At 39.6% G+C, this 26752-nt stretch overlaps 1 protein-coding gene across 1 annotated transcript; it reads right to left on the bottom strand.

The window, feature by feature from the left end:
• Window positions 1–161: 161 nt before the first annotated feature.
• NECAP1 (NECAP endocytosis associated 1) lies at window positions 162–12902 on the bottom strand. The gene is made up of 8 exons (XM_059403624.1): window positions 12768–12902; window positions 6685–6785; window positions 6425–6529; window positions 5683–5764; window positions 4760–4868; window positions 4499–4679; window positions 2190–2292; window positions 162–1865 (listed from the first exon to the last, which is right to left on the bottom strand). Exons 1-8 carry the CDS (start codon window positions 12860–12862, stop codon window positions 1817–1819), a joined length of 825 nt encoding a protein of 274 aa, XP_059259607.1. The 5' UTR covers window positions 12863–12902; the 3' UTR covers window positions 162–1816.
• Between the last annotated feature and the right edge of the window lie 13850 nt (window positions 12903–26752).

Raw genomic sequence — 26752 nt, 5'->3', positions numbered from 1 at the left:
TCTAACCTGAATTTAAAAAGGCAGAACTTAACCTGAATCTACCTCTTGAAAAGAGTAATAGATATAAAATATCTGTTTATTACCTACTGGCTCATTTATACTGGGTCAGTTAAATTAAAAAGGCACTGAAATAGACAAATTAAAAGATAAAGGAGACACTATCTTTTTCCACAATTTTAATTACCATTATTGCACCAATACAGCATATGCTTTATATACATATATTTTAAATTTCATTTTTCAATTTTTCAGCAATTCAAATACATAATATATTATCATCTTGAGAATACAAAGAACACAACATGGAGGAAGATTGAGAAAATAGGTTCCCAGTAGTTAGTCACTAGTGATTCTATATAACTTCCCATTTAGTGTTTTCTATTGGAATTTTAAAATGTCCTGCCATGGCTCTGTAAGAATAGAGCTGCCTGGAACAGGAGGCAATGAAAAAAAATGGACCCAAAGCTAAAAAGAGTCAGGAAGGAAATGTAGGAGAGAGAATATATTTTGAAAATAAATATAAGACTCCCTTCGGCCAGAGTGTACACATCCAAAGAAGTGCTAAGGGAAGAAATGACATCCTCCCATTTCATCCTCAAAACTGCCAGTTAACAAAATAGATAGTGCCCGTTCATCCAAGAAAGGGAACTCTCTTCACAGCATCATAAAAGGAATGGTGGGGTAGAGGGAAGGGAAAGTGGAGGGAGAGTAACTTGCTTCTGAGATACCCCAGGTTTATCAAGGCCATCACTCGGGCAAACCTATCACAGCCTGCACCGTGGACTCTCTGACTTCCTTCATAGATGGTGATGTAGGTAATAGCAGCTTTCTACAGAAAAGCTAGATGGACTGAAAAATAAATGTTTATGGGAAGGGGCCAGATACCCAGGCAGCAAGGCAATATGGGTCCTGAAAGAGAGCTACATGCTTTCAACCCCTCTGCTCTACATATCCGGTTAAAAACTCTAAACCCTTCAACTTCAGGTCAAATAATGGGGCAAATACAAAGTAATGCCACACTTCAAATGCAGCAACTAGATGGAGCTGCAAGAAAGTAAACGCTTCTCTACAACGTAACTTGGGAAACATGGCCCCTCGAACCTCCTTCATCCAAGAGACACCCACTGATCAAAGATGTTGCACTATTCAGCAAACAAAGAACAGTGAAAGTGCCACCAGCGAGACCCTCTGAGCATAGGAAGAAACATGTAAACACATGAGAGGGTGACGGAGCTGCACCTGGCACTGGGTGTTCACTGAACAGAATAAGCCTGAAGGAGCATATATAACACTGACTCACAAACAGTTCTTTCTTCACACCTATCCCTATCAAAACTCAATTTGTAAACACTGAGGTCAGTCAGTCCACTGTTAGGGTCTTAGGTTAATGGAAAAGGAAATTTCAAATTTCTGTCTCTCCTGAAATTGCTAAATAGGGCACACAGGGTCATGAGATGATTCGGAAAGAAGGAAGAATTGAAAAGATGGGAGGAAAATTTTACAGATGGTAGATTTTGTCCCCCCTCCGCAAAGAGACCTGGCCTTCTGAGCCCTGCATAGTCAGCCACAAGTATGGTGAGACCCATTATTCCCCTGCCTTAATCGTGAACAGGAGAGAAGGGATACTTTCTTGGCTGTACAGTAAGTAACAACATAGGGGAGTGACATAAACCAGCAATGGAGAAGCTATGAAAAAGATTGTCCAGTAATTTTGATTCTGGGGACAGTAGGAGTTCCTAGCTTCCCTCACAGATTGGTGCCCTCAAGTTCATTTTTTTTTTCTTCAAGTCTGTCCTTAATGTCCTGCCAATGCTATTCAGAACTGGACCCAGTTGGATGGCTGTGGTGCCTGGTTTGGAACAGAGCTGTAAGACAGGAGAAGAGAGAGAAAGCCAAAGGAATTAGGATAGCTACTCCATTCTTCATGTAACAGCTTCCAAGAAACTGCTGCCCAGACTTTCTGAAACTACACCTCGCGGAAATTCTACTTATCAAGTCTTGAGATATCCCACATCAAACATCATCCTACAACTCTTACCCCACCAACCCCCACACTTCCCTACTACTTTACCTAGAATTCCTGCCGAAGACTCTATGACCTGCAAATGCCCTGCTTTCCCAGATCAAGACTTCGTTTAACTGTAACATATCCTCTGACTGAGAGTATGGTGGTTTCATGAGGTTCATACCTGGATGCAGTGCTAAAGTCTCCCCACAGGTCATTGTTTGCAGAAACTAGAGCTGATGCTGGTGTCGTGACAGGAGCAGGAGAATCCAAATCTAAAAGGATATCTGAATACACAGTAAAGAGAAGAGAAAGAAAAGGGAAAACATAATAAAAATCTTAGTAATAAAAACTTATGCTCACACAAATCTACACACAAATGTTCACTGCAGCTTAATCTGTAATAGTCAAAAACAGAAGACAACCCAGATGTCTTTCCATGGGTGAAGGTTAAACATACTGTAGTACTTCCATACCATGAACTACTACCCAACAACAGAGAAACTACTGACAGACACAACTTGGATGAATCTCAAGGGAAGTATACTGAGTGGAAAAAGCCAATCCCCAAAAGTTATGTCCTCTATGACTCCACTTACATAACATTCACAGAAGTGACAAAATTATAGAGAGAGAAAAGAAATTAGTGATTGCCTAGGGTTAGTGAGGGGGTGTGAGGCAGGACACAGGAGGCAGATGCAGTTATAAACGGATGACATGAGGGATCCTTGTACGGATGGAGCTTGTCTGTATCCTAACCATGGTGATGGATCCAGGAACCTACCCAAAATAAAAGTGCGTAGAACTAAAAACACACATATACACACAAATGAGAACACGTAAATCTGATGAAATCTAAATAAGATCAGTAAATAGTATCAATGTCAACTTCCTGGTGGTATCTGACTTTGATTTTGCAAATGTTACCATTTAGGGGAACTGAGTAAAGGGTACACAGGATTTCTTTGTGTTGTTTTTCATAACTGCATGTGAACCTATGATTATCTTAAAATAAATAGCATAATTCAAAAAAATTTAAAGTAAACTTTAGACATTATACCCAGTGCCTTCTGGAGACACTTATGAAAAGATGTAGGTTATAACCATTTTTACGTCAAAATTTCAAAAGAAGCTTACTCCTAGCAATCAATGATATGAATGCTCTACATCCTGTAATTCAATAAGTTAAAACTACAGATTCTAATACCTGCTTCTCTAATCTTTGGAAAATTGCTTCCCGAGTTCTAATGTTCCTATTCTTTTTATTGGAGAAGAGTTGACATTTACTTATTTATTTATTTATTTTTAAAGATTTTTATTTATTTATTTGAGAGAGATCGCAAGTAGGCAGAGGGGGGAGGGGGAATCAGGCTGAACAGAGAGCCTGATGCGGGGCTCAATTCCAGGACCCTGAGATCATGACCTGAGCCGAAGGCAGAGGCTTAACCCACTGAGCTACCCAGGCGCCCCTAATGTTCCCATTCTTGAAATGGAAAAACTCCATCTACTCTTTTTCCCCTCAGATAATACGGAAGAGTGAAAATGTATTCATACACCCAGATGCTGTCTAATTTTCTCCCAAATACCTTTGGGAAGAAACGAAAGATAAAAAAAATAACATTTACTGAATGGCTGCAATTTTCAAAGGACTATGTTAGGTGGTGTCACATCATTTCTCCTTTATAATCCTGGGGTAATTCTAAGTCTCCCTTTTGCAGTTAAGGATATTGAGACAGGATGCCTGGGTAGCTCAGTCAGTTAAGCATCTGGCTTCAGCTCATGTCATCATCCCGGGGTGCTGGGACTGAGCCCTACATTGGGCTCCTTGCTCAACAGGAAGTCTGCTTCTCCCTCTTACTCTGCCCCTTCCCCCCATGTACACGGTCTCTCTCAAATAAGTTTTTTTGTTTTTTTTTTTAATATTTATTTATTTGACACAGAGAGAGAAGAGAGCACACAAGCACCAAGTCGGGGGAGCAGGAGGCAAAGGGAGAGGGAGACACAGGCTCCCTGCTGAGCAGAGAGCCAGATGCAGGGCTCGATCCCAGTACCTGGGATCATGACCCAAGCTGAAGGCAGATGCTTAACCAACTGAGCCACCCAAGCACCCCTCAAATAAAATCTTTAAGAAGCAAAAAAGAATACTGAGACTCAAAAATGTAAATAATGTTACTAAACACATTCAGATATAAAATAGCAGAGCTATGACCAAAATCTTACTCCATCTGACTCTCAGACCTATTAGCATCTCACCAAGGTATAATGAAGAAAACAGTCACTAAATCTACTCATTTTCCAACAAAGAACCTGCCAAATATCATGACTCTCGGTTCACTGGAAAAGCTTTAATTCCTTATTAGAGGCTGCCAGAATCACCGTGTCAGTACCAAGTGCCATTTAACAGCAAAAACATCAAGATACTCCTTGACCAACAGATGCTACCCAATCAAAACCTAAGATATGATGATTTCTCAAAGTTATGAAGAGATTTACCTGCATCACTACCTCCATGGTTAGATTTTGGAATGGGTGGTGGAGTGACATGATTGCTGATGGCAACGGAGGACGGTGGGGGAATAGTGACTTTGCCTCCAGGTGGGGGTGGGAGCAAGCTTAGGCCCCCAGCCCCTGTAGTCTTGGGCTTAGAAGCACCTCCTTTCTTAGTTGTAATGTTCTACATAGAGAAAACAGAGAAGAAAAAGTCACAAGCTTATTACAGAAATACAGGGAGTAGGGGAAAGAAAGCATACTCACCCCAATACTCAATTTGATGGTCTGTCCTTCCTTGAAGCCCAGATCCAACTTGGGACGATTATCCATGTCCTGAGATTCTTTGGATATCTCAGATTCCTGCTTTACCCACCTAAAAGAGTAAATTATGTTAATCTGAGATTACCTGAGAGTCCGGCACACAAACCTGAGTGTAACTAACTTATAGGAGACAGGATTCTAGAAAGCAGAGTGAGGGAATATGAAGAATGAAGAAGGAAAGGAAGAAAAGCCACGAAAGAGGGCAACAGCGTTCAGTGGCACTGAGGAGCCACACAGAATACATGTTTAACTTGTCCCTCCAAGGACAGCATTTAGCTGCCAATTCCCATCCTCCATGGTTGAGCGCTGCCCCTGGGAGGGAGTGTTAATTCCTCAGTCCTTCCAGGCTGCATTCCTGTGCCAAGTGAGTGGACTTCCACAGTTTCAGAGTTCTGAGGCAGAAAAGCAGAGTTGTGCCTATGCCTGCCCTTGAAGTAGGGAGGAGATGGTGTGCATGATGCTACCCACCACAGCTGTGCCAAAACCAGGCAGGCAGAAGAAATGTTGAAACAGACATAAAACATGTCAGCTACACAAAGTAACAAAACTGCCCCACAACTCCCCACTATCTCCCATACAGTCCTGCTATTATTATATGCCTCCCTTAGCCACTTAAAAGCACAAGTCCCCAGAGACATAAGCAAAAGCATCTCAAAATACCATACAAGGGACCAAAAACATGTTCCAGGTTTTAAGGAAAGGATAGAGCAAATACAAAGATAATGTAAGCAAATGGAAAGATTCCAATTCATAATGCACTAGTTTACCAAAAACAGAAATCAGAAGGTAAAAGAGTGTCCATTCAACTGAAAAGGAGCACATCCAAAACCTTTTAACCAGGTAACTAAAGGTCAAATTTCACTCACTTGAAGTGATCTTGCAAGGAGACATTAAAGTCAAAGGCATCACCCCGATCTGTGAACCCAATGCCAATGAAAGCACTACGCCCTGTGAAAAAGACAGGAATATTCTCAATAGGAAGTACCCCTTGGGGAAAATTCCACCCAGTGAAAAGTCCGGAACATGAAACACTTTCTCACAGCCCAGGGGTCCACAATCTACATATAGCCCAAGGGCCAAATGCTGCCATCACTTGTCTTTATAAGTAACATTTTACTTGAACACAGCTACACCAATTTGTTTACACATTATACGGCTGCTTTCACAATACATCAGCAGAATTAAGTAACCACAGTTGAGGACAAAATCTAACTGCATCCTAACAAAAAGTTAGGACAACCTCTGATAGAGACTACAGAGAAAAGACAGAGAATGACTGCCCTAACATAGATGATTTAAGACAGTCCCACCAAAACCCACCACTAACAATGAGTGAATGGGCAATATATGTTAATTCTTTGGTTAGTTAGACACTTTGATTGATTTACATCTACCTATAAATCACAGTGTCTTGAACTTGTGTTCATATCTATTACTAATAACATGCTAATCCTTGTCCTTGCTTTTAGCAACTAGAGTTAACTATGAAGAAAGGAGAGGACAAATTTAGTAAACTAAAGAAAGATAAATGCAATTAGGACACACTTTCATTGAAGTGCATTACCTATTTTCCTACTATCATCCCATTCAAAATACCAGATTCCTTACCAGTACCATCCTGGATCCGGATTACAAAGTAGCGGCTGGAATCTGTCACTGTCTCCACAGCAATACCAGGATATTGTTCTACTGGTGCCTGAGCAAAGAGCTCCCCTGACAGGTAAGAAAAAGACTTCTTTGGGCAAAGGAAGCAAAAATCTAAAACTCCAGTTAACAAATATTTCCATTCCAATCCCCAACTTAAATGTACTTATAAATGCAGCAAACCAATACTCTTAATACGTCAGAGAGTCACCAGCACAGATTACCTGAAACTTTATCCTCAAGTTTGATGTAAGCGATCTTTCCTTTTGAAGTGATTCGGAGGCGACCAGTCCAATCAGGCTGGTCTAATTTCCAGTCAGATGCCCTAGAATAGGAAAATAGGAAGTCTCAGGTCCATGTCTTTAATTACTAAAAACCTACACAAATCATTTGTCACCGCTCTATTTTGCTGTCCTGAGCTTATTCTTTCTACCTATTAAATAATCAATAAGAATAACTCATGACCCCTCTACATAGATGTCTCATTATACATATAGCCCACAGCAAACAAGTCCTTACTATGTAAGGATTATCCAATAAGCATCAATAAAACATATAAAGTACAAATACAAGCAATTTTTAAAAATTCTCATAATAATACCATTTCCCTACTGCAGATAATAATTTATATAACAGTATTTTACCAATCAGGTAACAACAAAGTCTACTAAATAAATCATATTGGTAATAGAACCCTTCCCAAATCCCTAAATGTATCATCATCTTTCACTGAATTCAACCAATATTTACAGAGTGTGTATTAAGTCACAGGCACTATTCTGAGCACTTGGGATACAACACTGAATGAACAAAACAAAGACTTCTACCCTCATGATGTTTACAATATAACAGAATACAAGTAATAAAAGAAAACATAAAAAATAAGCAATATAAATAATATCTCAGAAGATGGTAAGTGCTACAGTAAAAAAGAAAATGCAGAGGCAGAAAAGGGAAACTGGGAGGGTAGTGGGAGAATAAACAGGTTGTAACATTCAAGAAGGTGGTTGGGGAGACCTTATTAACAAAGCGAAAAGTGAGCAAAAATGTGAAGGAAGCAAGAAAGTTACCCATGCAGATATTGGAGGAAGGGGGCAATTCCTGGACTAGAACAATTAGTCAACAGGTGCTGAGATGGGAGTGTGTCTGGAATGTCTGCCCTCAAAAAAAGGAAGCTGCTACAGTAAGAATAAAATAAATTAAGAGATGAAGTGGGAGAGGTAACAGAGGGCCAAATTTTATAGGCCTTGTTAGAACTTTGGCATTCACTCTGAGTGAAGAAGCCATTACAGGTTTTAAGCAGAGGTGATACATGATCATGATCTTCCTTTTATTTTATTTGTTTTAAGAAAATAGCTGTTTTTTTAAAAGACTTAACTTACTTGAGAGAGAGGTGAAGGGAAGAAGAAAAATCTCAAGCAGAGACTTCCCACTGAAATGTGGAGCCAGACACATGGCGCAATCTCATGACCCTGAGATGACCACAACCGGAGCCAAAATCAAGAGTTAGATGCTTAACCTACTGAGCCACCTCGGCACCCCAATCTTCCTTTTATTTTAAAAGGATTACTTTGAAAAAAAAAATAATAATAAATAAATAAATAAATAAATAAATAATTTTTTTTTTTTTTTAAAGATTTTATTTATTTGATAGAGAGAAATCACAAGTAGACGGAGAGGCAGACAGAGAGAGAGAGGGGAAGCAGGCTCCCTGCTGAGCAGAGAGCCCGATGCGGGACTCGACCCCAGGACCCTGAGATCATGTCCTGAGCCAAAGGCAGCGGCTTAACCCACTGAGCCACCCAGGTGCCCCAATAAATAAAAATTTAAAAAAAAAAGGATTACTTTGTTGTGTGTAGAAGCAATGTAAGTGACGAAGCATGGGGATTAGTTAAGAGACTACTGCAGTAATCTAGGAGTCATAATGGTGACTAGGAAGATGGGGCAGCAGAAGTGGCTACATTTTGGATATATTTAAAGCAAAGAAGAAGGATTTTCTAATGGATTTAATGTGAGGTAGAAGGAAAGAGAAAAGTCAGGATGACTCTAAAGATTTTAGCCTGAGCAACGGAGATGCCAATAACGGAGATAGACTACAGGTAGAGCAACGTCTGGGAAGAAAGATCAGGAGTTCAGTTTTGAATATGTAGAGTTTAAGATAGCAAACAGATTTTCAAGCAAAGATACAGAGAAGGCATTTGAATATGAGTCTGGAGTTTAGGAAAGACATGTGGGCTAAACATACCGATGTCCATGGAAACATTACAAATACTGAATACTTATAATCTGTATGATGATAAATAAATTTGAATGAAATCTAAGACATTTAAATATGACTAATTTTACAAAGCAGTGCCTTGTGATTTTGTGGAAAAGAGAGGGCAAAGTAAAAGTTATTAATAACTTATCCTTGGGCAGCTGGCTGGCTCAGTCAGTAGAGCAAGTGACTCTCGATCTCGAGGCTGTGAGTTCAAGGCCCACGTTGGTGCAGAGATTACTTAAAAATATTATCTTAAAAACAAAACAAACAAACTCATCCCTTAGGAACCCGAAGACAAACACTCACAAGTTAGAAAGGTAACAATAAGTATATCTAAACAATAATAAGTTTAACAAGATGGCAAGCAAAAGATGGAAAAGAGAAAGCACAGGTTTTGAACAGGATTTATAAGACAAATCTTTGTCATGTCCACCTCTCTTGATGCCCTGCCTCAAAGACGCTCAAGTACTTCAATCTGATCCAGAATGCAATGCTCTAAAGGTCCCTGTATTTTAATTTTTTTTAATATGGTCATTACTTCTTCTATTATGCCTCTATGAGCTAAACACAGTATACTGTGTTTAGAACAAGCCTACCAGATGTGTTTCTTGGGACAAGTTCCTTGTCTTATTTATCTTGCGTGTCTAGTGGCCAATATTCAACAAATTCTCAATAAGTGAATGGATATGCCCAGCAGCAGTCTCCTTCAGCCCTGAGCCTTAGTTCCTTTCCCACTCCCAAGACCTAGCCTGAGGAACTCTTGGTTTCACTGGTCTTCTGAACTGACTTCAAATACTTTCATTCGCCTCGGTAATAAATCCTTACAGCAATCATATGGAACAGGCATGAAAAGCCTATTATCTCTGTCTCTCTAGGTGAAGAACAGTAACAACAGTAAGTATATAATGCCTAACTTCAAAGTCCAGCGTTGTTCTTATTACCTTAAAACAGACTATTAAGCTTACTATTGATTTAGCTGAGGAGGAGGGTAGTGATAAATATAAAAATTTTTATAAGTTGGGATACTATTTCTTCATCATTTATAAGTTTCTCGTAGACTGAAACTATCAGTGAAAGCCTGAAAAGCAACAGCTCACTCTAGGTGATCTTAGTCACACAAACCAAGTGACTCCTGCCTCCTAAAAAGCCCAGTTTTTCCTTTAATGGCAGCCTAAAGAAGTCATGCTTATAATGGAAAATGCGTTCTGTAAACAAGATTAGGCAGAGAAAAAGACATAAAAGTAATGTTTATCAAGCATCTATTACATGCCAGGCATTATGCTCACTCTTACGAAAATTAAGTGAGAGGATACTGCAAGGTATAAGTAGTATATCCATTTTTACAAATGAGGAAACCACAGTTCAAAAGAGTTAAGTGTCGGGCGCCTGGGTTGGCTCAGTCAGTTAAGCGTCTGCCTTTGGCTCAGGTCATGATCCCAGAATCCTAGGATCAAGCCCCATGTCAGGCTCCCTGCTCAGTGGGGAGTCTGCCTCTGCCTCTCCCTCTGCTGCTCCCCATGCTTGTACACTCTTTTTTTTTTTTTTAAGATTTTATTTATTTATTCAACAGAGAGAGACAGCTACAGAGGGAACACGAGGAAGAGGGAGAGGGAGAAGCAGGCCTCCCGCTGAGCAGGGAGCCCGATGTATTGCAATGAGGGGCTCAATCCTAGGACCCTGGGATCATGACCTGAGTGGAAGGTAGATACTCAACGACTGAGCCAACCAGGCACTCCTTGTGTGCTCTCTTGTTCTCTCTCTCTAAAACAAGTAAAATTAAAAAAAAAAAAAAAGAGAGAGAGAGTTAAGTGCCTTGCCAAAAGCAAATAAATGGGAATCTCGTTGCAAACTTAATGCAGCTCTCTTCATTCATTATAGTAAGAGTGGATAATGATAAAATACCTTTTGGAGGATTACAAATGTCAATAATAAGCAGGAAAACATAGATAACAAGTAAAAGAGGAAAATTAAGAAACTGTTTTGATGCCTCACTGCTGTTAATGGACATAAGGATAAAAGGCTCTGGATAAACTAGGAAGTGAAGGTAGAGAATGCAGATGGGTGAGAGAAGGAAGGCCTTTAAAAAATCATAAAGCAGGGGGCGCCTGGGTGGCTCAGTGGGTTAAGCCGCTGCCTTCGGCTCAGGTCATGATCTCAGGGTCCTGGGATCGAGTCCCGCATCGGGCTCTCTGCTCAGCGGGGCAGGGAGCCTGCTTCCCCCTCTCTCTCTCTCTCTCTGCCTGCCTATCCATCTACTTGTGATTTCTCTCTGTCAAATAAATAAATAAAATCTTTAAAAAAAAAAAAAAAAAATCATAAAGCAGAAGAAAAAGAAGAGAAGCCCACTTTATGGTATATCCTATCCTCCAGGAAGTCTTAACTATTAAGTTGGGCTATTCCACCTTATTTAGCAGTTCAATCAATGCCAACTTATGCAATTAAGTATAACCTACTAATTTCTTCCACATTTAGAGTGCCCACTATGTGTCAGACACTATAGTAGACCCTGGTACTATAAAATTAGAAAAGAAGTTAGAAAAGAAAAAAGTTGTTCATAGCTAGTCTGGCAAAACAGATTGATCAATCAATTACAATACAGAAGTAAGAGCACTCACTATGACAGAGATAAGCATAGGTGTTGTGGAAGCATGCAGAAAACATACTAAAGCCAGAATGAAAAGGTAAAGGGGAGCTTCCCAAAGAAGATATCCCTCAGCTGAGTCACACATATTACTACCTGTAATTACCATCAGAAAGCATGTAGATTCCTATTATGGTCAATTTGAAGTCTGATTGAAAGACTGGAATTAGGACTACCTCTTTGCCAAAAGGTACAACCCACAGGGTCTAATGCACAGGTCAGCAAGCACAAAGATACTGAGTGATGATGAACTGATGATGAACTGATGATGAATGCCTCTCTGGTAAAGAGGCAAAATAAAGGGCAGAGGAGGAGCACAACAGTCAAAGTAATAATAAATGCCAAGAGAAAAATCATGATGGTGATGTGGATCAGAGAACAATAAGAACAGCATCCTATCTATTTACATGCTGCTTTACTGTTTCCTAAATTCTTTCACATTGTATTATTTCATTTAACCCTCCAAAAACTTCTGTGAGGTACATAACCAGAGCAGATTTTATTATCATTAATTTTTTCCCCTATTTCACAGATGAGAAAACTAAAGCTTGGAAAAGCTAAGAGATTTGTCTCAAATCATACAGCTGTTAAGTTGTCAGAAGTCATACTCATATTTCTTAGCATGTAATCCAGTTAACATGTTAACTCTTTCCACTGCATGACCTCATGACTTCCTACAGCATCCTCAGAACCTGTTATCGGATTACAAGGTGGTTAGTTAGCACTACAGAGAAAATGCTCCATTAACTCTGGAGAGAAAAAGCTATGGCAGAGGTAAAGGGGGGAGGGGGGAGGAAAATAGAAAATACTATGTAATCATCAAGAAAACGTACTGAAAAGAAACAGAATGGACAACCAATGGAAAACCTATAATCCTAACCTTTGCCCACTAGCCAAAGAACTGAAAAGGAAAACCAAATGGTGGATGGTATTTGGTAGCAAGACTGACAACTGCACAGAAGATAAACTGTATCACCTACAGAATGGCCAACAATGACTATCCACAAAAGCGTACCGGGTACTGGTAATGGGTATGAGGGAGGACGGGAGGGGGTTTCGACAAGGGTGACAAACTGAAGGACGCAGGAAAGAACTAAAGGTGACTGGCAATGGAGCAGGGACGATTGGATGTGGATGATGTGGAGCAGATGGGTAACCCAGAGGGGCCCAAGGGAGGAGGGGTGTGAAGATGCAGACGGTAATTTTTCTAAAAGCGGAGGAAACCAGGATGGCATTCCACAGTGGGGAAAGAACAGGAGGGCTGGGCCATAACAACCCAGGTGAGCAGGCTAACAAGGTGACAACCCAGAGGTGGCAGTGGCAAGGGACGTCCAGCGTGCTACCTGAGGAAGAAACTGTCATCCCCGACCCGGTATGCGTGTGCTGCAGTGCCTCGGGGTTAATACCTGTAACCGCGGTTGGAGGCCCGGGGAGGAATCCGGTAGACGCTAACGTCGGGCTTCACACACAGAACAGACTCGTACTCCAACTCAGCCGCCATCTTGGCTCTGCACTCCGCGCCACCGGGGGCGGGGTGTATGGAATGGGGACGAACTGTTGGGGGCGGGGGAGGTGGGCTGTGCGCAACTTCCGCTTACGCTGCTTCCCGCGCGATTTTAGTTGGGTTCCTGAGATTAACCTCCGGAGGTACCGGCTGGGGTAGCCATATTGAAACCTGGAAACCGTGAAGCTGCGCAGTTCGCCATCTTGGGTAATGGCAAACCGGCCTTTCCAGTGCGTGACCCACGTTATGGAAATCTCGATTCCCAAAGGTGATTAGGGAAAGCGCCATCTTGGGGCTGGAAGGGTCCTGCAGTACTTGGGGAGGAAGAGGACCATGTTGAAAACTGGGAGAATTTTTTTCTGACGAGAACCACTTTTTAACCAGTTTCCCGGTAGAAAAAGGGTAATTACTTGTTGGTAATCCCAAACCGGGTACCTACGTAAATACATGACTCATAGTCATGGTGGATTTTTAATCCTCCGGCGTCTAAATGTTAAAAATGCCCAGCCTGATTGTTGCCGTTTAATCTCGGATTTCACGGAACAACACCTGTTGAAATAGTTTGCCACACTTTCAGTGTACATTCTGGTTATCTTTTTGGAAAATAACCTCAAACTCTTAAATGGGACCAACTCAATTACTGATAAATTAGCAAAAACTAGTGAGCTATTACTTAATGCTCACTGTTTGCTCCAAATCCTATTGTAATGATAAATCCTGTTGAACTCTTTCCATAAATATGTTCTCTGTACTCTTCACATGTAAACTTGCCACAACACTATCACTTTGAACCGATTTAATTAGCAGGGATAGCAGGTGTCAAAACCAAGTTATGATCTGAAGTCTGTCTAAAATAGTAGCAGTCTTTGCCCCTTCATTATACTGACTGGTTGAAAACCTGTCATTAATAATAGCCTACCTGACAAAGTGATAATCTTAAAATTCAAAAAGACTTTTTTTTTAAAGACTCTATTTATCCCTTGAGTGAGAGCATGAGAGGGGAGAAGGTCAGAGGGAGAAGCAGACTCCCCGTGGAGCCAGGAGCCCAATGTGGGACTCCATCCCAGAACCGGGATCATGACCCAAGCCGAAGACAGTCCTTTAACCGACTGAGCCACCCAAGCACCCTCAAAAGGACTTATGATATATATATCCCTGGCAAGGATGTGGGAAACCAGCTACTCTCATACACTAGTACCGTGAATGTACGTTGATAAAACATTTTGAAGGGAAATTTAGCAGAGTTGATCAAAATATCCTATATAACTTTAAATTTAGTAAAACCACTAATAGGTATGAGACTTTTTTTTTTTTTAGATTTTACTTATTTATTTTGAGAGAGGAAGAAAGAGAGAGCCCAGGCAAGCATGGGAAAGGAGGGACAGAGAAAGAGGGAAAGAGAATCTCAACCAAATTTCACCCTGAGAAGGGAGCCAGACACCTGGCTCCAGCTCACCATCTGAGATCCTGACCTGAGCAGAAATCAAGAGTCAAACTCTAAACCAACTAAACCACCTAGGTGACCCTAGAGATATTCTTATGTGCACAATAAAGTAGGTACAGTATTTATTACAGCATTGTTTATAATAGTGAGTAATGCAAAACAACATGAACACCTATCAGTAGAAAATATATATTAATATATATATATATATAATATGGGATGCCTAGGTGGCTCAGTGGGTTAAGTGTCTGCCTTTGGCTCAGGTCATGATCCCATTGTCCTGGGATCCAGTGGTGTGGGGCGCCCCACTTAGGGGGAAGCTTGCTTCTCTTCTCCCTCTCCCTCTCCCTCTCCTACTGTCCCTGCTACTGTCCCTGCTTGTGTTTTGTTCCCTGTCCTGCTGTCTCTCTCTCTCTGTGTCAAATAAATAAATAAATAAATAAAATCTTTAAAATAGATAATATATAATACATATTATGTTATATATAATATATAATATAATACATATATAATATATGACACATATATTATTTACATAATACATATTATATATCTATTATTTATGTAATTTATGTTTATATCTAATTTATTATATATTATTTACATAAAATCTAAAATATATAATAAAATTATATATAAATATATATTTATAGTATATATATTTTATATATTATATGTAATTTATATTTAAATTTATATATGATATAGTAATATGTATTATTTATATTGATATATTATATATTATCTATAATATAAATGTTATATAAGATTTATATATTTTTTTCAAGATTTATTTATTTATTTGACAGACAGATCACAAATAGTAGGCAGAGAGGCAGACAGAGAGAGAGGAGGAAGCAGGCTTCCCATGGAGCAGAGAGCCTGATGCGGGGCTTGATCCCAGGACCCTGGGATCATGACCTGAGCCAAAGGCAGTGGCCTAACCCTCTGAGCCACCCAGGCGCCCCAAGATTTATATGTTTTATATAAACATATATAAATATATGTTGGTACCTAAATATATATTTATATATGATATATTTATATATAAAATATAAAAAAATATATGGCCATGAGAAGGCCATAGGAAAAGATACATGATTTAAAAAAAAGTCAGTAAACTTTCACTTAAAATTTCAGTAATCCTAAACTACTTCTGGTTCCAAAATTGTCCATGTTCATCATATTCTTCACACCTTTACATGCATTAAACCTTCTATCTTGAACATTTTCCTCTAGCTTGTCAATTTGATGTGTTCACATATGTGCTCAAATAATACCTCCTCTTGGACTTCACTGGGTACTTTTTTCTAATTCCAGTGTAGTTAACATACCATGTAATATTAGTTTCAGGTGTATGTTATAGTGAATCAACATCTCCATACCTCACCTGATGCTCATCACAGCAGGTGTACTCTTTACTCCCCATCACCTACTTCACCCATCGCGCACGTGCGAGCACACACACACACACACACACACACACCCCTTAGTAACCATCAGTTCGTTCTCTATAGTTCAGATTTTGTTTCTGGGTTTGCCTCTCTCTCTCTTTTTTCCCCTTGTTCATTTGTTTTGTTTCTTAAATTTCACATCTGAGTGAAATTTACCCACAGTAGAAACACATTTTATATTAGAACCCAATGCACACATATGTACTTGAAACAAAGTTTTCCTAAAATGATAATTCTATTAAACATGATGGCAGTTTATAATTTTTATTGTGATCTCTTCTGTTCTATTTTATATTATTGTTCTCAATCCACAAAACTGATTTCAATACTAGTAGTACATCTTGACCTACTTGACCCACAGGTTAAGAAAAAGTAATGAAGAAAGACCAAGAATGTTTCTGATAATTAGATCATATACTAAGATTATTGTGTATATTTTACTCTGCTTTTTTGAAGAGTCATCTTACTACCACCTCACACCAGCCAGAATGGCTAAAATGAGGAAGTCAGGAAATGACAGGTGTTGGCAATGATGCAGAGAAAGGGGAACCCTCCTACCTTGTTGGTGGGAATGTAAGCTGGTGCAGCCAATCTGGAAAATAGTATGAAAGTTCCTCAAAAATTTGAAAATAGAGCTACCCTACAACCCAGCAATTGCACTACTGGGTATTTACCCTAAAGATACAAATGTAGTGATCTGAAAGGACATGTGCGCCTGAATGCTTATAGCAGCAATGGCCACAACAGCCAAACTATGGAAAGAACCTAGATGCCCATCAACAAATGAATGGATAAAGAATAATTTTTAGTGTATTCCTGTGTGTGTGTGTGTGTAGTGGCATGTATGGAATACTATGCAGCCATCAAAAAAAACCAAAATCTTGCCATTTGCAATGACATGGATGGAACTAGAGGGTATTATGCTAAGCGAAATAAGTCAATCAGAGAAAGACAATTATCATTTGATCTCTCTGATAATGAGAAATCTGAGAGATAGGGCAGGGGGTCATGGGGGGAAAAATGAAACAATCTAAGATCGGGAGGGAGACAAACCAGAAGAGACTCTTAAACTCAGGAAACAAACTAAGGGTTGCTGGGTGGGTGTGGAGGGAGAGGGTGGCTGGGTAATGGACATTGGGGAGGGTATGTGCTCTGGTAAGTGCTCTGAATTATGTAAGACTGATGATTCATAGACCTGTACCCCTGAAGTAAAATAATACATTATATGTTAATAGAAAAAAAGAAAAAGAAAAAACTAATAAATTCAATTAGCCAACAACGAAAGAAAGTCATCTTACAAACTTTCTACCGGCTGTACGATAAAGTCTAATTTTCTTAGCTAGATGATTCTTAATAATCTTGCCCCAACCTTCTTTTCAGGCTCACATAGAGCCACTTGTCTCACACCATCTTCTTCTTGCTCCCAGTGTCGTCTCTAGCTTAATCACTTTGCTGTAATTTTCCAAACACACCATTTTTGTTCATGTTGAACATATTTGCACAGACTGAAATGTCCTTCCCATTCATTCCCTGGTAAAATGTCTTCAGATGTAATTTATATATCAGTTTATCTAAGGAGTCTTTCTCGACTTCCCCAAACCCAGCTCTACACTCCCACAGCATTATTTATACTTAGTTTTTAATTCTTATCACGTTGCATTCATCTGTTAATAGGTACAAAGGCAAGAAACATGTTTGTATTTACACAGTATCCATCACAGTTTTTGGAATGTAGTAAGAACACCATACTTTTTTTTTCTATTAAATGAATGATTGTTTCTGTCCATCTTTAATGCTATAATTTGTTCTTTATAAATCCAAAAAATGCTAAATATCGTGGCTGGAATTCACCTCTGCCCACCAGCAGGGGGTAGCAGCTACACAATTCAAAAGTTCTGGACTGGAGATTAGATTAACTGTCCCAGAAATCAAGCTAATTTTCTCCTATGTGTGATTCTCCAAGTATATGTGATTTAACCGAGTTCAACAAAAGCATCTTTGTTAGAAATGTCAGGGGCCCCATACAACTCAAATTTTGATTATTTTTAGAAATATTTTAAACATGAAAATAAAGGTCAAGTTTTCCTGACTTTTTCCACCAGTAAGTATTTTTCAGCTCTTTATTCTTTGCACACATACAAAAAAACTATTTATCACTGGGTTTTCAATTCTGACTTACCTTTGTTCAGGGTACTATTATCTATCATGAAATTGTACTTGTTAAAGTATAACTGTCCTAAGTCTTAGGGTTGCTACAAATGCAGTGATAAGAATTGTAATGAGATTTCAATCACAGTTTATAAATATTCCTTACTTAGAATGGACCCTAGTGACCTTGTGGGTGAAATCTTGCACTTTTAATATGACAGACTTGAATCCGAGACTTATTAAATCATTTGTCCAAAGACACAGTTGGTTATGAAGTCAGGATTGGAAACTCATGTTTCATGATTTACAAATTAACATTTTCTTCATCCCACCACACAATTTAAATACAAGAAGCACCCAAGATACTGGTACAAAAATAGAACACTTGTGTAGTTTTGTATCCATATCATTTTTTTCCATTTAATATAAGCCATAAAGATAACCTCACAAGTACACAGAAATATATGGGCTATTTACAGAAGAATTTTTATAATTAGAAAATGGAAATAATCTAAATGTCCATCAAATCTGGAATTGATCCATTCCATAAATAAATAAGTTATGGCACATCTATCAGTGAAGTACTATGCACCTATTAAACATTGAAATTTGTCTATATGCTCAGATATGAAAAGGTAAGTTAATAAGTGAAAAACTGTAAGGTCCAAAAAGGTATAATATTAGGTCATCTATAAAAAATAAATATAAGGGTTGCCTGGCTGTTTCAGTCAGTAGAGCATATAACTCTTGATCTTGAGATCATGAGTTCAAGACCCATGTTGGGTCTAGAGCTTTCTTTTAAAAATAATAAATAAATAAATAAAATCTAGACTTGATAGGCATAAAATAATTATGAAACTATAGCAAAGATGCGTAACAGGGGCTGTTATTTCTAGTAAGTGGAAAGGGTAAAGAAAGGGAAACTCTTTTTCTTTCTTTTTTTTATTTTATTCATTTATTTGACAGACAGAGATCACAAGTAGGCAGAGAAGCAGGCAGAGGGAGAGGAGGAAGCAGGCTCCTCTTCTGAGCAGAGAGAGCCCGATGCGGGGCTCGATCCCAGGACCCTGGGATCATGACCTGAGCCAAAGGCAGAGGCTTTAACCCACTGAGCCACCCAGGCTCCCCTCTTTTTCATATTATATACTTCTTTATGCTACTGTTGTGATAACTAACTTATAACAGTAAATCAAGAACTATGCATATAAAATTTCAATACATGAAAATGAAACTACATGTTATTTATGAAGTCATACATATGTAATAAAAATATAAAAGCCATTAGGGGAAAACTGGTTATCTCTGGAGAAAGAAAGAGCTAAAACATTTGGGGAAGAAGGAGTATGCTGTGAAGTGTGTAAACCTGGTGATTCACAGACCTGTACCCCTGGGGATAAAAATATATGTTTATAAAAAATAAAAAATTAAAAAAAAAAAAAAGTATCTGAAGTAGGGGCACCTGGGTGGCTCAGTGGGTTAAAACCTCTGCCTTCGGCTCAGGTCATGATCCCAGGGTCCTGGGATCGAGCCCCGCTTTGGGCTATCTGCTCAGCAGGGAGCCTGCTTCCCTTCCTGCCTCTCTGCCTACTTGTGATCTCTCTCTCTCTCTCTCTCTGTTAAATAAATAAATAAAATCTTTAAAAAAAAAAGTGGCTGAAGTAAACAGCATAATATTAAAACCTTAGTAAAGGTGAGTAGTCACAAGTTGATAGAGCTGATGCAAATTCTATTTTTTATATACTTATTCACCTATCTTAAATATGTCATCATAATAAAATAGAGTATGGGAGTCCAAGAGGTAAAAATTGTGAAGTAAATAATGAAGAAACAACCTGGTAAATTACTGAGTGATGTAAGTGAGCTGCAGAATTATACGTATAATTTAAAATGAGCATGCCCAATGTGCTCTCTATCTCTCACTCACACACACACACACTTCACATATACTTATTTGTACATAGAAAAACTCTGAAAAGAATACATTTAATAGAAGTCACCTCTTGAGAAATGCACTTTGGAAAAGGAAAGGTAGAGAAAGAATTTTCACTTTTGCTTTAAACATGTCTGCATTTAGTTAATTGAATTACTGTTAAAAAAAATGTCTGCCTTTGATTTTTGCAACGAGCACATATTTAGTTGTATAATTCAAAAATAAACATTTTTAAAAGTTAGAAACACTGTACTGGTTTTACAATGATTTCATGATGTTTTAGTTACATAGTAAGTAAAGTCAGTCATTGCCCTAATTCTGTCTCTTCCTACTCCTTGCTTCCCATTGTGGTCCTGCAGCTACTGGGTCAGGTTAAACTGGTCCAGTATGTGAATTTGATAATCTCTAATTCTTAGGTCAGGAATTCTGACTTTGTCCAATTGATTTACTCTGTATCCCCAATACATAAGACACGCCTGGCACATGGTGTGTTCAATCAAGAGCTACAGTTAGAATGATGGTGACGTAGGGGCCTAAGCGGGGAAAAATACCAAGCAAGTACTAGAATTACAGAATTTAAGATCAAAGCCACCTTAGCATTTGTGGAGAAAACTACCAGGTCCTGCAACCCTGAGAAACAAAGGATATGTCTCACATGATGATGCTGACCTGAAGTTCCAGATGAGAACTCTTGATAGGATTCTTTTTTCTGATTAAGAAAATATATCTGCTTCCTCCTAGGTGTTCAAGCTTTAAGAGTTACAAAACGTGGGTAATAATTTGGTCCCAGAGAGGTTTGCAGCAATAACTCATCCTTTGAGAATCTCCATGCCATCTCAAGAACATGAGGCATGTGGCAGGTGTGGGATGTAATTAAGAAAAGGATCAGATGCTACAGCTAAATATATCTGATTTTCCTCCCAACTCTGTCCTCTCATACTGCACCAATTACATTTACCAAATGTAAATCAAACAGAAGCAATTTCTAGTCCCTACTATAGTTACTCTGTAGATAATTTTCTAAGGAAATACTTGATTTCCAGAGTAATCTCCTTATTGAGTGAAGAGTTTTGGAAGACATTCCTCATGACACAACTAGTCACAAAATTTTTTTGAATTGGTCCACATCCAAGGATGTGGGGCAATGGAACTGGTGGGAGTTTGGCTGTTTCTAGTAAAGTTGAATGTGGTCATACCAGGAGCACTCCTCCAAAGTAAGCAACTTCTGCATATGTTCACTAGGTACAAACATACAATCGGGCTGAATGTTCTTAGGGAAAATGCACAAGAATATTATTGCAACATTGTTTACCATTTATAACCATTTATGAAATAAATGTCCACCATTAGAACAAATCAACTTGGGTATATTGGTATAATAAGACAGTGTAAAGAGTGAACATGAATGAACTACTCACGATGTGCAGCAAAAAGGATAGATCACAAAAACACAATGTTGGTTGGGGAAGAAAGAAAAAAGTAAGTTAACGAAAGAAATAACTAGATTGTCCATTTGGGCAATATTCAAAAATGAACAAATCTAAAGTTGTATGGTTTTGGGAAATATATTTCAGTGGCAAAGCCATTTTCAAAATGAAGGGAAATGATAAATACAAAATTCCCAATTGTGGATACTGGGGGTTGGTGGGGAATGGGGAGGAAGATTAAGGTGGGCATGGAGTGTGCTTGAATGATAGTGATAGCATTCTACTTTTAAAACAGGATGAAGGGGGCTGCCTGGGTGGCTCAGTGGGTTAAACCCTCCGACTTCGGCTCAGGTCATGATCCCAGGGTCCTGGGATCGAGCCCTGCATTGGGCTCTGTGCTCGGCGGGGAACCGCCCCTCTCTCTCTGCCTGCCTCTCTGCCTTCTTATGATCTCTGTCTGTCAAATAATTAAATAAAATCTTTAAAAAACAACAACAAAAAAAAACAGGATGAAAAATTTGAAAAAGTTGGATGATAAACTCATGATAACATTTCATTATTATTTAAAATGTACATATTTGGGGCACCTAGGTGGCTCAGTCATTAACTGTCTGCCTTTGGCTTAGATCATGATTCCAGGGTCCTGGGCTCAAGCCCCCCATCCGGCCCCCTGCTGGCTGGGAAACCTGCTTCCCCCCTCCCACTCCCCCTGCTTGTGTTCCCTCTCTCACTGTGTCTCTCTCTGTCAAATAAATAAATAAAAATATTTTTAATGTACATATTCAAAATTAATAAATAAATAAAAATTAAAATGTACATATTCATTGCAGAATTTTCCAAATGTGTTATATACCTCACATTTAAAATGTGATATGTGGGGGAACCTGGGTGGCTCAGTGGGTTGGGACCTCTGCCTTTGGCTCGGGTCGTGGTCCCGGAGCCCTGGGATTGAGCCCTGTGTCGGGCTCTCTGCTGGGTGGGGAGCCTGCTCCCTCCTCCTCTTTCTGCCTGCCTCTCTGCCTACTTGTGATCTGTCTTCAAATAAATAAATAAAATCTTAAAATAAAATAAAATGTGATATGTGAAGCAGCTAAGTTGTTAGTTATTGATTCCAACAATAAACATTCTGTATGGCAACAATAATGGTATTAAATATAACGATATATAGCACATTGAAAATTACAAAATGCGGGGTACCTCAGTGGGTCAGTTAGTTAAGCCTCTGATTCTTAATTTCAAAGTCATGGGATGGAGTCCTGGGTTGGGAGGGGGGTCCTCACTCAGCAGGGAATCTGCTTGAAGAGTCTCTCCCTCTCCCTCTACTCCTTCCCCTGCTCACATGCTCTCTTCCTCTCTAAAATACATCTTTTTTAAAAACTACAAAATGTGGGGCACCTGAGTGGCTCAGTCAGTTGAGTATCTGCCTTTGGCTCAGGTCATGATCCCAGGCGGGCTCCCTGCTCAGTGGGGAGTCTGCTTCTCCCTCTCCCTCTGCCTGCTGTTCCCCTGCTTGTTCTCTTTCTCTGTCAAATAAATACATACAGTCTTAAAAATTAAATACATACATACATACATAAATACAAACTAGAAAATACTTTCACATACACAATCTCATTTATTTCTCACAATTGTCTTCGCGGGTCAGTAGTATTATCCCCATTTTCATCAAAAATATGCTGAGATACAGAAAGATCTATTGATTTGGTCATTCAAATATTCAAATATTAATATATTTAATGTTTAATGTTTAATATTTAATATTTAATGTCAGGAAAAGAATACCTTATATTTCTGGTACTAATGCAATAGCTGCTCATAATTTACATTTATGTTTGCATGTATTATTAGTAATACTGTGTATATGGTTGAATTATAGTAATGAATAATGATTACTGAATACTGAATACTATTCTACATGCTTATGTGCATTATATCATTAATCCTCACAACAGATAGGTACTATCATTATCCTGCTAGTTTTACAGGTGAAGAAACCGAAACACTGTGATTAACTAACTTGTCTACTGTCACAAGTGGCAAACAGATCTAAATGTTTCCAAGACCAAGTCCTTAACCAGCATGCAACTCTACCTCCGTAATCCTTTTTTTTTTTTTTTTTTTTTTAAGAGGGAATAGAGACATGGGAGAGGGAGGGGCAGAGAAGGAGGGAGAAAGAGATTCTTAAGCAGGCTCCATGCTCAGTGTGAGCCCAACGCAGGCCTTGATCTCACAATCCTGAGATCACAGTCTGAGGCAAAATCAAGAGTCAAATTCTTAACCAGCTGAGCCACCCAAGCGTCCCTGCCTCCGAAATTTTTTCTTCTCCCTCCAACCTCTCCATCCAGTTAATGGGCAGAATATGCAAAACTTTTTTTTTTAAGATTTTATTTATTTATTTGACAGAGAGAGATCACAGGTAGGCAGAGAGGCAGGCAGAGAGAGAGGAAGGGAAGCAGAGGCCCCCTGCTGAGCAGAGAGCCCTATGCGGGACTCCATCCCAGGACCCTGAGATCATGACCTGAGCCGAAGGCAGTGGCTTAACCCACTGAGCCACCCAGGTGCCCCAGAATATGCAAGACTTTTAACAATTCCAGGAGATCCTTATTATGAAATTTATATCTGTGAATTTGCCTATTTGCTTAAATTTATTTGTAACCCCAAGATCGATATTCCCCAAACCTTTCACAGTTATTCATGGACACACAAAGTGGCAGAAAATTTGACTCACTGGAAATGCACATATTCAGCTGAGATTGAACAAGGTAATACTGTACCTTCTTGTTTAATCTCTCGTATTTTTTTTAAGGCTTTATTTTTATTTGCAAGAAGGAGAGTGTGGGGTGGGGGTGGCAGGGAGCAGGCAGAAGAAGATAGAGAAGCAGACACCCCACAGAGCAGGGAGCCTAATGCAGGGCTCTTATCCCAGGACCCTGAGATCATGACCTGAGACAAAAGCAGACACATAACTGACTGAGCCACCCAGGCGCCCCTCACCTCTCATATTTTAAAGAAGTGCCCTCTGCAGTCTATGTAGTGCCAAGGTTTTTGTATGTTTATGGTTTTTCTTGATGTTTTCTGTTTAAAACAGCCCCCCAAGCAGAACGCCCAAGTAGCAGCAGAGAGAAGGAGAAGCAGACTTCTGCTGAGCAGGGACCCTGATGACAAAGAGCTCAATCCCAGGACTCCAGGATCATGACCCAAGCCAAAAACAGTTGCTTAACCGACTGAGCCACCCAAATGCACCATCTTTATGATTTTCTTTCTTCTTTTTTTTTTAAATTTTCAGCATAACAGTATTCATTATTTTTGCACCGCACCCAGTGCTCCATGCAATCTGTGCCCGCTCTAATACCCACCACCCAGTTCCCCCAACCTCCCACCCCCCACCACTTCAAACCCCTCAGAATGTTTTTCAGAGTCCACAGTCTCTCAGGGTTCACCTCCCCTTCCAATTTCCCCCAACTCCCTTCTCTTCTCCATTTCCCTATGTCATCCGTATTATTCCTTATGATCCACAAATAAGTGAAACCATATGATAATTGACTCTCTCTGCTGACTTATTTCACTCAGCATAATCTCTTCCAGTCCCGTCCATGTTGATACAAAAGTTGGGTATTCATCCTTTCTGATGGAGGCATAATACTCCATAGTGTATATGGACCACATCTTCCTTATCCATTCGTCCATTGAAGGGCATCTTGGTTCTTTCCACAGTTTGGCAACCGTGGCCATTGCTGCTATAAACATTTCTTAATAACATTTTCTTTTTGCTAGCTTACTTTATTGTAAGAATACAGCATATAATACATATACAAAATGTGTGTTGATCACTATTATTGGTAAGGCTTCTAGTCAATGGTAGACTATTCACAGTTACGTTAGGGGGAATCAAATATAACATGTGAATTTTCGGCTGTGTGGAGGGTCAGCTCTCCTAACTCCCATGACGTTCAAGGATCAATGTATAGCAATCAGTTGACCAGAATGCTATGATATCTGGATTTCCTCTAGTAGCAGTGGTTCAGAACTTGCCAATTCAGTGTTCTTGGTGACTTTGCGGAGCATAAACTACCATGAATACTGAAAGAATAGAGCACTCATGCAGGAGCAAGGTGTCTAAGAGGATAGGCTCTGCAGGCCAGCTGTCTGGTTTGAATTCTGCCATTTACATGGTGGCATGCACATGTATAACTCACTAGCCTCTTTGCAACTCAATGTCGTTTTTGACGACGAGATACTAATATTAGTACCTATCTCATCACCGGGCGGTTGGGAGAGCTATATACGTGAAACCAATGAAGAGCTGGTAGATAAACTCTCAGGGTGTAAGTTATTACAACTATTGATACTACTTCACATTTGAAACAAGAGTTACCATGTTCATTTAGGTTAAGATAAGCACTGACACATTGATTTTCAGTATTTCAGAAGCTACACAACAGAGAACATAATAACTAAAATGGAGTTACCAGGGCTCCTGGGTGACTCAGTCATTAAACCTCTGCCTTTGGCTCAGGTCATGATCCCAGGATCCTGGAATGGAACAACACACTGGGCTCCCTGCTCAGCGGGAAGCCTGCTTCTCTCTCTCAATCTCTCTCTCTCTGTCCCCCTGCTTGTGTTCCCTCTCTTGCTGTCTCTTTCTCTCTCTCTCTCTGTCAAATAAATAAATAAAATATTTCTTAAAAATTAAAAAATAAAATGGAGCCACCATTCTAACATGATTTTTCCCTCAATGGCTGGCAAATGTGGCAAATATATAAGGAATATCTCATCTGAAATGGCCACGTGTGATATTGTGACTTATAATAAATATGTATCTTGATCTCTGCCCCTAGTTCTGTATGTAGAGCTCCTAAAACCCTTGTAACTTCCCAAGTGATAAGAGCATTAGGAGCTATATATTTGGTCTTTGAACTGGATTCCTGACACAGGGGTCCTGAAACTCTTGTAACCCATGGGTGACAGGAGTGACTTTTCTTTATGAGGCAGTTCTGGGTAGGCTTCCAGATGGCTCCCAGATGAGGGTTCTGGAGAGACAAAGCCATGATTCGAAGCTTGAAATTTTCTGCCCCATCCCCCACCCTCCTTGAGAAGCTAGAAGAGTGGGAAAAGGAGTTAATAATTGATCACACCTGTGTGAGGAAAATGCCATAAAAACCCCAAAAGTGGGCGCCTGGGTGGCTCAGTGGGTTGAAGCCTCTGCCTTCAGCTCGGGTCATGATCTCAGGGTCCTGGGATAGAGCCCCGCATCGGGCTCTCTGCTCAGCGGGGAGCCTGCCTCCCCCTCTCTCTGCCTGCCTCTCTGCCTACTTGTGGTTTCTGTCTGTCAAATAAATAAATTAAAAAAAAAACCCTTAAAAAAAAAAAAAAAAAACAAAAGTATGAGATTCAAAGAACTTCCAGGTTGGTGAGCACAGCCACACTGGGAAGGTGACATGTTCCACCATGCCAGGGGCGGAAGTTCATAGGGTTATCACCTAT

This window comes from Mustela nigripes, chromosome 6, assembly GCF_022355385.1.
Source record: "Mustela nigripes isolate SB6536 chromosome 6, MUSNIG.SB6536, whole genome shotgun sequence".
Taxonomy (NCBI): Eukaryota; Metazoa; Chordata; class Mammalia; order Carnivora; family Mustelidae; genus Mustela; species Mustela nigripes.
The sequence above is the reverse complement of the archived record's forward strand: the minus strand, read 5'-3'. Positions and strand labels throughout refer to the sequence as shown.

Excerpts from the sequence above, each read along its gene's own strand:
- NECAP1 (XM_059403624.1), bottom strand. The coding sequence starts at position 12,862 with ATGGCGGCTGAGTTGGAGTACGAGTCTGTTCTGTGTGTGAAGCCCGAC. Across the intron at positions 4,869-5,682 it reads TCCTTGCAAGATCACTTCAA|GTGGGTAAAGCAGGAATCTG; the intron begins GTGAGTGAAATT and ends TTACTCTTTTAG. Across the intron at positions 1,866-2,189 it reads GACTTTAGCACTGCATCCAG|CTCTGTTCCAAACCAGGCAC; the intron begins GTATGAACCTCA and ends CCTGTCTTACAG.